This window comes from Triticum dicoccoides, chromosome 1A (genome assembly GCF_002162155.2).
Source record: "Triticum dicoccoides isolate Atlit2015 ecotype Zavitan chromosome 1A, WEW_v2.0, whole genome shotgun sequence".
Classification (NCBI taxonomy): Eukaryota; Viridiplantae; Streptophyta; class Magnoliopsida; order Poales; family Poaceae; genus Triticum; species Triticum dicoccoides.
Window position 1 is genome coordinate 589268624 of NC_041380.1, and position 12566 is coordinate 589281189.

Here is a 12566-nt window from a genome sequence, read left to right on the forward strand (position 1 = left end):
AGGGAGCTGCCGTTGGGCCTAAATGAGACAACCATTACTCTCATTCCCAAGGTACGGAACCCCCCAAAAGATATCTCAATACCGACCAATTTCTCTTTGCCCGGTCCTGTACAAAGTTGCAGCGAAGGCGATCACTAATAAGTTACGTGGGCTAATGGATGAGATAATTGGGGAGGAACAAAGTGCTTTTGTGCCGGGGCGGTTGATCTCTGACAACGTCCTGGTAGCTTATGAAAGCGTACATGTAATGAAGAAAAAGAAGCGATGTAAACAAGCCTCTTGTGCTGTCAAACTCGACATGTTGAAAGCTTATGATTGTGTTGAATGGCATTATTTGGAGGCGATGTTGGTCAGACTTGGTTCTGTGACAAGTTTGTGCGTCTCATTATGAAGTGTGTCACCTCCGTCAGATTCACAGTCAAGGTAAACGGTTCACTTTTGCCGTTTTTCACACCCTCCATAGGGTTGCGACAAGGGGATCCAGCATCTCCTTTTCTCTTTCTTATTATGTGCAGAGGGCCTCACATCCTTAATGAACTACTATGGCGGTGCATATATAGGTCGAGGTATCAGGGTGAGTGTTCACTTGCCTTGGGTTAATCATTTGCTCTTCGCGGACGACAGCTTGATCTTTATGAATGCAAAGGTGGAAAGTGCAAATAGATTGAATGATATTCTCAGGATATATGCTGCCTGCTCTGGACAGGCGGTAAACCGGGACAAGAGTGCAGTTTGTTTCAGTCCTAATGCGTTACCACCGCTAAGGACAGAGATTAAACAGGCACTAGGAATTTTTGTCGAGGCATTTACCGAACGTTACTTGGGTTTACCAACAGCGGTCGGGAGGATCACAGGTGGAAGTTTTTCTCACATTTGTGAGAGAAGCCGGAGTAAAATGCAATGTTGGTCAGAGAAGAACCTGGCGTGTGCTGGGAGGGAGGTACTGCTCAAATCAGTGGTCCAAGCCATCCCTACTTTCAGCATGACTTGCTTTCAACTGACCAAGGGGGTATGCTCACAATTAACCTCTTCTATGGCCAAATATTGGTGGAGCAGTGACATTGACAGGAGATCTCTTCATTGGCTGTCATGGAAGAATCTCTTTGTGCCGAAAACAGAAGGTGGCATGGGATTTCGTGACTTTGAGCTTTTTAATCTAGCTCTACTCGGCAAGCACGGGCGGCGGCTGATGACACACCCTGACTCCTTGTGCTCGCGAGTTTTGAAAGGCAAATATTTCCCTAACTGCAGTTTCATGGAAGCTACAACACCTCGCTCGGCGTCTGCTACGTGGAAAGCGATTATATCAGGACAAGTTGCGTTGGAGGTTGGAGCAAGGGTTGATCAAGAGAGTTGGGGACGGCGAATCTATCTCCATCTGGACAGATCGCTGGATACCAAACACGGCTACTCTCAAGCCTATGGGACGTATTGGGAACGATCCTATACATCGTGTCTCTGAATTAATTGATCACGAGAATGGTACATGGGATGTGGATTTAATTCGAAGGAATTTTCTTGCACCAGATGTGGATGCAATTTTGAATATACCATTGAGATCGGCTGGTGGAGAGGATTCTCTTGCTTGGGACTTGGAGAGGTCCGGTGTCTACTCTATTGAAACGGCTTATCGTGCTCTAGTGACTTGGAAAGAGCGTTCAGCTCTAGAGGAAGGAACGATAGCGGAGACTTCAACTTCAGATAGACCCATGTGGATCGCCTTGTGGAAACTTAAGGTTATTCCGAGAGTCCGTGTTTTCTGGTGACGGGTCTTGCGTGGAATTCTACCGGACTATGCTACTGTCCAGCATCGTCATATTCGGATGACAACAGTGTGTGATTTATGCAAGGCTTCAGTGGAAGACTTGCGACATGCATTGATACATTGTTCACATGCCAGATTGTTTTGGACAGCAGCCCAAGATTTCTTAGGCTTGAAATTACCAAGGCTACACCCTGCCACTTGGGCAAGGGATGTGTTGATGGACGATATCATCGAAGACCAAGATAGATGCAAGATAATTACTGTTATGCATGCGATATGGTTTGATTGAAATCGCTGGACTCGTGACAAGGTGTCATATGATCCGGTGCAGGCGATAAAAATAGTTCGCGATGATCTTATTATGCTTGATATGCCGAAGCCCACGCGTGGTGTGACAGGAGCTCAGTGGCGCACGCCTGATGCGGGGTGGATCAAGATCAACACGGACGGTGCTATCAACAACGAAGCTCGGTGTGCGGGAGGGGGTGTGATAGCTCGATCTCACCTATTGTTCATGGGAGCATGGAGTAAGTCTTTCCCAGGGGTGACAGACCCCCTCATTGCGGAGGCCTTAGCTCTACGTGAGGGAGTCATTTTCGCTCAGCTGCGTGGTTTCTCACATGTGCTGATGGAAGTGGACTGTTTAGAGGTTGTCAACCTCGACAGTTTGAGGTCAACTGTTGCGCCTATTCTAGATGATATTGGGGAGAAGTCTTCAAGTTTTATCTCTTTTTCTGTTAGATGTGTCCCGAGGGATTCTAATACTATGGCGGACCTATGTGCCAAACGGGCCTGCTCCTTACTGGTTTCAGACTGTTGGCTAGAGGGTTGTCCATCCGTTCTCCTTAGAAGCCTACGGGCAGATTGTAATCATATGTTAACCATGCAATAAAGCTCCCCGAGTTCGTTGCAAAAAAAAAGTGGTGACTACTACGGCTCTGGGCGGTCCTTAGGGCTCGTTGCGGCAGCAATGGTTGTTCAATGGGCCATGGATCTTGATGCATTTTTTTATTATGTTTGAGATGCTCTATACTTCTAGCGAATCTTTATAATATATTTGGTCCTTTTCCAAAAAAAGCTACTTTTTTTAGGGAACCAAAAAAAGGTTGGAAGCACAACTATGTTTTTCACTTTTTGAGAAGTACAACTTTCATTCTCGCGGAAGCACAACTGTGCTTTTTAATTTTTTTAAAAGCAAAACTGTGCTTTATAATTTTTGAAAAGCACAGCTGTGGGAAGCACAAATGTGCTTCACCGTGCAGCATGTTTTTTCATACGGTGTGCTTCACGCGAGGAAAAAAGACAAAAGAAACCATGAAAACCAAGCAAAATCCAAAAACCTAAAACGAGAAGAAAAATCATTTTTTTGTAAGAAAATAATAAATCCATTCTCCCGTGCGATGTGCCCACCATGCGACATGTGGAAGTGGTGGGGTGCACCATGTGGTGCAGTGGGGCCTCCTCGTACTGCTCTTTGGATTTTCCCCGAAGGGGTACCCGTCAAGTAGTCATTCCCGTTAAGAGCATGGTTAATAATATAGCCAACAGTTGGCTATAAGAAGTTGCCATGTAGACTCAACCTAATAACCGGCTTGTATAATAGTAAAATTTAAATATGTAATACTTTATTAATAGCTGGCCCATCATACATTCTCACAAAATGGATTGGATCTTGTGCTAGCCGGCTTTTATTCTACAGCCCGCTTTCCTTCTCTCTTCTATTCTCTCTCCTCCAACTAAGTAAAGATATAATATTTTAGTCCTTATGACCTGCTTATGTCACACTATTGTACTTGCTCTAAGCGCCTCCTGAGAAAAAAATTGCTAGTCTTAGACTTCCGGCCTACTTGTTGTACATTGGCTTGTCTTTAAATAAGTGCAAAAATTTACTACCCATTATAGAGTGTACATAGTGTATATTTTCATAAAAATACGTGTTATATAATTTAAAATATGTATCAGTTAGTAATAATAGTTAGCCGGATTATCCATGGATATGAAGTTATGCCCATACCCTGCCCACAATTAATAGGGTTAGGGCATCTCCATCCGTCCCCCCAGGAAGGCCCCCAAGAGCACTTTTCCAACGCCGGCGGCCAAAAAAGTTTCCACTCGCGCCCCCAGGAGCACAAAAATCGCCGGATTTGGCTAAAACTACCGCCGGCACTTTCATCCCATTCCGAGGATCCCGGGGGGCAGCTGGGGGAGGAGAGAGAGTGTTTTACATGCGGTTGGGCCCGCCGTCAGCCTCCCACTCCCTCTCTCCTCACCTTTTTCTCCGGGGCCCACCCACGTGCCTTCCCACGAACTCGGCCCGCTCTCCCCAACCTCTCTCTCTCTCGCCGCAGCCTTCCCCAACCTCTCTCCCTCGTTGCGGCCCTCCCGAACCTCGCCGGCAATCGCCTCTCCGGCCCCCTCCCCGCCAGCCTCCACCGCGCCATCGAGCTCGCAGCATCTCCTGCCGGATCCCGCGGGCACTCCCCCTGATGCTTGTCGCGTGCCGCCGCCCTGCTCTTCTCGTCATCCAGGTAGTAGTCCCGCGCGCCGCCCTTGCCAGGTTCCCGCCCCCCCGAGCTCCGGCCTCTGCGCCGACCCGCGGCTGGTGCCTGGCCATGACGGAGGAGGCGGACTTCTTGAACTTGAAGGCGGAAGCCATGTCCCGGGAAGAGCACGGGCGGCAGCTCGTGCTGGCCCTGTTCGATGGCAACCCGGCCGGACTGGGAGACGGCGTTGGTCGAGTCGGCGAGCGCTCTCGCGAACCAGCGCGCGATGCTAGGGGGCGGGCCATTGTCGCAGAACTGCGCCTTGGCGGAGTAAATCTTCTTGCCGTAAATGTGCTCCTTCCTGGCGACGAAGGCGTCGTTGAGCGCCGGGCGGTTGGCGCCGGTCTTGCGGTAGGCGTCCTTCTTCATGTCACCGAGCAGGAGCGCCAGCTCGAGGTCGAAGAGCAGCGTGACGTAGAAGCTCTCCAGCGGCTCTGGCCCGGCGCCGAACCTGGCGGCGGAGAGGTCCCAGAAGATGTCGACCTTGGCACCGTCGGCGTCGAGGCTCTTGGAGCCCTTCTTCTTGGAGAAGAGCCAGGGCTTGATGTCCGCCTTGCAGAGGCTCTGGCCGGACAGGGAGTCGACGGCGACGCTGAGGCCCTGCCCCATGAGGCTCTTGCTCTAGGTGACGGAGACGACGCAGGGCCGGCCGACGAGCTGCGTATGGTAAAGGCAGGTGACCAGGTTCTGCGCCGCGCCCATGCTGGCCCTGCCCGCGCCGCTGGGGATGTGCAGCGCCGCGCCAGGTGCGGACCCCTTCGCGGCGTCGATGATGGTGCCGCTGCCGACGTACGTGCAGATGTCCGACATGCAGACGAAGCAACAGCCTGACGGAGGAGCAGATGAGCGCCAGCCGGTTCGGCGGTTCCGAGGTGCGTGGGAGGGCAACGAGTGGATGTGTTCTCGACCCCAGACAAAAAATTTCGCCGGCAGCCCCCCAAGGGGCAAAAAAATGCCTCCTGGGGGGCTCAACGGCTAGAGATGCTCTTACCCATGGGTGAAGTCAGTAGTAACCCATGCCCTACCCATTTGAGCCGGGTGCCCATGGGTGCATGAACTCATGGTTAGGATTGCCGGGTTCTAGGCCAGATTGGAAACAACCCCCTTTATGGTTGTTTCTCCACGCTATGAATATCAAACACGAATCTTGAGAAAAACAACCTACCGTGGGAGATAGGTGGTCAAACCTTTAGAAAAAACTTTTTTAGTTGTTATGAAACAAGTTAGCCCAAGTTCAAGTCTTTTTTTTTAAAAAAAGGTGAGTTAAAGAAAAAGAATATATAATAGCGATCAACTCTCGTAGTAGATACTCCCTCCGTTACAAAATAATTGAGATATGATTTTCCAAAGTCAAACTCAGTAATTTTTTACCAAGTGTATAGAAATATCCACAAAGACTTACTATATATATAGATATCGCTATTCGTCACCCTGGGTGAGGGATATTTATTCTTCACCCCCCTCTATTTTAATAGCAATGCACCATAATTTTATGTTCCGTAAATTTTGTCTTATTTTATACGTAAAAATAGATCGTAAGAAAATATATAGTTGCTGTAAAAAATATTTTATGTTAGGTAAAATTACAAACGTAAAAACGCAGTGTAAAAAATACATAAAATGCATTTTTTGATCTTATGACCTATATATTTGTTTTCTTATGCCAAATTTTACGTGCTGAATGAAGATGAATGTAACTATTTTTATTTCAAACGTAATTTGTTTATGAAATAATCGTAAAATTACCTCGGATGAAGAATAACTTATTCTGCACCTGGGTGATGAATAGTAACACAATATATATATATATATATATATATATATATATATATATATAAAATATGAAAATACATTTCATAACTAAACTAATGGGATAAATTTGATTTTGTAGATGTCGGTACTTTTTATATATTATATATATAATATGATAATACATTTCATAACTAAACTAATGGGATAAATTTGATTTTGTAGATGTCGGTACTTTTTTATATTATAAATTTGGTCAAACTTGATGAAGTTTAACTTAGAAGAATCCTAGACCTTCAATTAGGGAGTACCATGGTAATAGATGATAATCTATTTTAGGTCAGAGGAAAGAGAATAATTAAATCTCATTTTAAAGACATGCCAATTTAGATCATCAATGATTGAAACAATTGAAACTTTTCAAAACTCCTTTTATCTTTTCTAAAAGTCACTCCCTCCGTTCCAAATTACTCGTCGCAGAAATGGATGTATATAGTTTTATATACATCCATTTCTGCGACAAATAATTTGGAACGGAGGGAGTATTTCTAAAAGAAAAGATTTATAATATGAAAACTACATTTCATAATTAAAGCATTGGGATAAGTTTGATTTTGTAATATATTTTTATATAGGCTTGGTCAAATTTGATGAAGTTTAACTTAGAAGAATCCTAGACCTTCAATTATTTTGAAACAGAGGGAGTACTCCCTCTGGTCCTTTTTACTCTGCATATTAGAATTCTTTGAAGTCAAACTTCACAAAGTTTGACCATATTTATATGAAAAAATATCAACATCTGCCATGCTAAAGTTATACAATATGAAATTTTAAGTCATGACACATCTATTGATATTGATTTCAGATTATGAATATTGATACTTTTTTCTATAAAATTGGTCAAACTTTACGAGGCTTGACTTCAGTCAAATCTTATATGCGAACTAAAAAGGACCGGAGGGAGTACTATGGTAATAAATGACAAAAGAGAATAACTAAATCTCATTTTGTAGACATGAAAATTTAAATCAATGATTGAAACTTTTTAACATTCATTTTGCCTTTTGTAAAAGCTATTCATAGAAGAAAAGATTTGTAATAATAAATAAAATAAAAACAGGTTAAAAGAAAGAAAGCAGTTTGGGACGTGTTGGCCACCCACGGTCGTCAGTACATCAGAGAGGATTCAAACGGCGTCTCCTCCCTGTAGCACCACCCACGTTCCACCCATCAATCCCCTGCCCAACCGCCACCTCCACGCACGCCCCTCCCCGCGCGCCGCGCCCGCTGCCCCCTCCTTCCCTCCCCGCCACCGCCGCGCCCGGGCAGCCCACCCGCCCACGCCCCCCTCCGCCACGCCCGCCGCCCAATGCGCCGGCCCACCCGCGGAATAGGCAGCGGTGTATGGGCGGCCGCGCCCGCTCCCTCATCCGCTGGCTGCGCCACCACCGCTCCCGCCGCGTCTCCTCCGCCTCATCCTCTTCCTCCTCCCACCTGACCGCGCACACCAATACATCCTCCGCGACCACCGCCACCAGCGACCTGCGCGCCCGCTCGCTCCCGCAGCCGCAGGACGACCACGTCGACTGGGAGCAGGAGCAGCAGCAGGAGGAGGAGGAGCTCGCCGACGGCCCCGAGTCCGACCCCGAGGGATACATTGTGCTCGACCGGGAGGGGGAGGCCGGGAGCCTGCGCGTCGCCCTACCCCGCGCGCCCGCGCGCACCAACCCGCCGCCACGCATGGATCCCGGCAAGAAGGTGCGTCCTTGCTCGCCGTGCGCCCTCTTCTCCTTAATTAGTCCCCTTCCCCCGCGGCCCCCTTCCGCCGTTCTCGTTCAATGTCGGTTGCCGTCGATCTCTCCCGGATGAAATATGTTGCCGTGCTGCCGGGATTGCTCTGTTCGCTTCGTGGATTGGGGAAGATCCACCCTTGGGATTGCTCTGTTCTTGCTCCCTTGCCAGTTCTTTGCGGATCTGTTTTCCTGGAACCACCGATTTTGATGTGGTGACGGTCAATGCCAGTTCTTGGATAGTTGTTACACTTGTTAATGTCATATACAATAAACTCATAATATTAGCTTGTGCAAAGTGCGCCACACATGAATGCCGTCCGTGACAGCCTAATAAAGCGCGGCATTATTTAGGAGCAAGCAGTGTCACGGGAGCCCTGTTTTCGCTGTTCATGTCTCATCAGAGACAAACATGATGCATGGTGGAAGAGGTTATGCTTTTGCTTTTCAATTATTGGTCCTTGTTGACGATTCCGCGTTTGCCACTTTTGGTAGCAGCAGGTAGATATATTCAGAAAAATACACTGTTTAAAGTACCAAATGTTCAACCACTTCGTGATTCATTCAGTCCAAAGTCCAAACCCAGCACAAGCAAGAAGCTGTCTCGAGTGACTTTCCAGTTGTGTGCATGTCTTCTGATCCTTTTTGCCCACCACTATCATTGTTTGTAATTGTAAGGCCATCAGTATTTTTTTCGGAAAGGGGATTACCCTGGCCTCTGCATCACAGGGATGCACACAGCCATGTAAGGCCGTCAATATTGTTTCGTATCTTTGTGAGGCCATCGGTATCTTCAGTTGAGATGTTCTATCTTTCTTTTCCTCGGCGCGGTTTTACCACCACTGGTAAATCAGTATGTTAGCACCATCTAGCGCTCTGAACTAATGGTGCCAATATGCGCTTGCTCCTTCCTTTTCAGACCTCGGAATCCGAGTTCTTCACGGAGTATGGTGAGTTAAACCGGTATCAGGTCAGCGAGGTCATTGGCAAAGGGAGTTATGGAGTTGTGGCTGCTGCTATCGACACCCAGACCGGCGAGCGTGTGGCCATCAAGAAGATCAATGACGTCTTTGATCATGTCTCCGATGCCACCCGCATCCTTAGGGAGATCAAGTTGCTCCGGCTGCTGCGCCACCCGGACATAGTTCAGATCAAGCACATTATGCTCCCCCCTTCAAGGAGGGAATTCAGGGACATATATGTGGTCTTTGAGCTGATGGAGTCCGATCTCCATCAGGTAATAAAAGCGAACGATGATCTCACACCAGAGCATCACCAGTTCTTCTTGTATCAGCTGCTCCGGGGAATGAAGTACATCCATGCAGGTGATTAGACTACACAAAGGAAATCGATAAGTGTTCATTCAACCTTTTTCATCTCATGTTGCTGTACTGATTGTTTGTTTACATGATGGTTTTGCAGCGAGTGTTTTCCATCGGGATCTTAAGCCCAAGAATATTCTAGCGAATGCTGACTGCAAGCTGAAGATTTGTGATTTTGGGCTTGCCCGTGTATCATTTAATGACGGGGCTCCATCAGCCATATTCTGGACGGTAGCCATTTTAGTAATGTTGAGCAGATAATGTTTATCCTGAGCAGCCAAATCTTGGTTTCTGATGATTTTGCATGCCTTGTCTAGGACTATGTTGCAACTAGATGGTATCGTGCTCCAGAATTGTGTGGCTCTTTTTTCTCAAAGGTGATGTAATTTTCATCCTAACTTCATATTACCAACAACAATACCCAGGCTATTAAAAAAGCACAATGACCATACTATAGATTTTCTTCCAAAATTGTTGTTTTAATATGATATGTTTCGATGCAACATAGCAATACTATTTGTTGATTTCACTAGTAACACATGTTGATTAATTTCCATTTTTGCAACTAAAGTTCCCTTCCCTTTTAGAGTTGCTACTACAGTTCTCAAATGTCGGTTCAACCTGTCATGATCTGTATTTCATATGTTGCACTAAGTTCTCTCCCAGTAAAAATGCCAAAAAATTGTTACTTGTGGTGTTTTGCCCTCTTCTTTCATATAATCATAGCTGAATGTAGCGACCTGGCTTGGGCGCTAATTCAAACTTGATGATGTACTTTGTTTCTTAATTAATGCCTGTGCATGTTTAGCAAATGCTAAAAGCAGCTGAACTTTGAATTTTGCAGTACACACCTGCAATTGATATTTGGAGCGTAGGGTGTATCTTTGCAGAAATGCTCACAGGGAGGCCACTCTTTCCAGGGAAGAATGTTGTCCATCAATTGGATCTCATGACTGATGTACTTGGCACTCCTTCAGCAGAATCTCTCGCTAAGGTATGCTTACTCCACACTTGTCACCAGCAAGTTAGAACAATAGTTGGAGTTATATATTTTGCCACTTCCTATTTTTCATATTTTCATAATATGCGAATTTCCTGCAAAATTGAACCTTGCATTGATAACTTGTGTACATGGTTATGAATTTATTATTGGCTTGTTCCATTTCTCTCAGTATCTTTTTTGCATCCACGCCCAATACTTACAAACTCTGATTCTCCTTAATATGGTTTGCGTGCTTGGTTACTGAGCTACATGGAATACGGATGTCGGCACGAATTGGCATCAATATCAGCACAATCTCTCGCCATGTTATATATTTTTCATATAGAATGAAATGTAAATTGTGGGATGATGTTTAAACCATATGTCTTTTACACCCTTTTACCGAATGGTTGCAGATACGGAACGAGAAAGCTCGGCGATACTTGAGCAATATGAGGAAGAAGCCTAAAGTTCCCCTTACCAAAAAATTTCCAGGCATCGATCCTATGGCTCTCCATTTGCTTGAGCGTCTTCTTGCTTTTGATCCTAAGGATAGGCCAACTGCTGACGAGGTAGGAATGGCTGAGACCAACTTCTATTTACTATAAAGATATATTACATCTTTGAAAATGTTGGGTGAATCACTGTCCTCAGTACTGAGATATGAAAATGTTCTTCAAGGCCCTGACAGACCCATACTTTAACGGATTAGCAAATTCAGAACGTGAACCCATAGCACAGCCCATCTCAAAACTTGAGTTTGAGTTCGAGAAGAGAAAGTTGGGCAAAGATGATGTCCGAGAATTAATTTACAGAGAGGTACAATTGCTCAGCTATTTTGTGGAGATACAGTAGAGCTGCTGCCCGACTCTGTAGTTAGCTAACAACTTCTACATCTTTCAGATTTTAGAGTACCATCCTCAGATGTTGCAAGAATACCTACGTGGAGGAGACCAGATGAGCTTCATGTACCCTAGGTGAGACCATTATTTTCCCTTAGAAACAAGATTTACTTGTGTTGAGAATTTTATGATGACTATGCTTTACTCTCTTCTGCATACACTGAATTATGCCAGTTATATGTATATGACTGGTTGATGGTATATTGCAAACTCTGATGTTTGTGCATGTATGTTGACAGTGGGGTGGATCGCTTTAAGCAGCAATTCGCTCATTTGGAAAAAGGTGGTGCAAAGGGTGAAAAATCCAGTCCACAGTTGCGACAAAATGCTTCCTTACCAAGGTAATATGCTCTGACCGAGACTTAAATGTATACTTCCAAGGCAATAAATATCTTTATGTAGAATGGGCATGTCGATACTTATGGACGAAATATTTGTTTTCTAACCAAAATTTCTTTCCTTTGACAACCTTGTACAAATTTCCCAAAGATGATCTGTTTGGACTTGGCAAGAATATTCAACAAAATAAATACTTCATCATAAGTATCATATTTGTTTTGCTTTTTGCAAGTTGCCAGAGATTTTAAATCAAATATTTTTTAATGTTAAATTTGATAGAGAATAATGTTTCACATGATCAGATGCTTATATATACATATAAAATGAGTCATCCTACAAATAGACAACCTTTTAAGTTTTTGTATCTAACAATTCTCGCATCTTGTCTCAGGGAAAGAGCAATTGGCAATAAGCACGGAGATAGTGACTACCAAGTAAAGCTGAATGCAGGTGAAAAGCCAGTACATGCATCAGTGACAGATGGAATAAGCAAACCCCTCATGAGTGCTCGGAGCTTACTGAAGAGTGAAACCATGAGTGCTTCCAAGTGTATAGGTGAAATAAAAAATAAAGATGTGAGTTCAGCTCGTCCTTTGTTACTACAGTAAATATATTTGCCCCCTCTTTTCTTACGAAATTGCTGGTATATTTGAGTTCCATACTTGCAGGCTGTCTTTCACCTTTTTTTTTTCCTTTGGAGTGTTTAATTGTTTATATCTCTAAGATATCTATATCTAATTTGAGCAATTTCTTAGTTAATGCTGCAATGTCCATTCAACATTTTCCAGGATGAATACGAGAGCGTGGATGCAGCTGACGGCGTCTCTCAGAAGATCGCTCAACTGAAAACCTGATTTTCGAAGTTTACAGAAGCGATCGGTAGTATATACTATGTACAACAGCATGTCTATAGGCGCTCAAGATCAGAATGATCTTTAACCCAAGCCAAGAATTCTATACAACAAATAAGACCACAAAATCATCTGTTATGGTAACCTTGTTGTGCTGTAATGTAAAATTTTCTACTCGTTTTTTGTACTTTGTCAAAGAAGAACCATGTCTAACCGACAAGCTAGTTCCTCGTCCTTTCCTCGGAGGAGCTGCCATGATCCTGTACAATTTTGTCAATATGAAGTATCACGCCCCTATATTTCTGTTCATATGGTGCTATTCT

At 44.8% G+C, this 12566-nt stretch overlaps 1 protein-coding gene across 1 annotated transcript; it reads left to right on the forward strand.

The window, feature by feature from the left end:
• Window positions 1-7403: 7403 nt before the first annotated feature.
• LOC119293282 (mitogen-activated protein kinase 17-like) lies at window positions 7404-12566 on the forward strand. The gene is made up of 11 exons (XM_037571804.1): window positions 7404-7815; window positions 8767-9172; window positions 9270-9400; window positions 9487-9546; window positions 10014-10163; window positions 10568-10723; window positions 10833-10970; window positions 11055-11128; window positions 11293-11394; window positions 11784-11967; window positions 12181-12566. Exons 1-11 carry the CDS (start codon window positions 7462-7464, stop codon window positions 12244-12246), a joined length of 1821 nt encoding a protein of 606 aa, XP_037427701.1. The 5' UTR covers window positions 7404-7461; the 3' UTR covers window positions 12247-12566.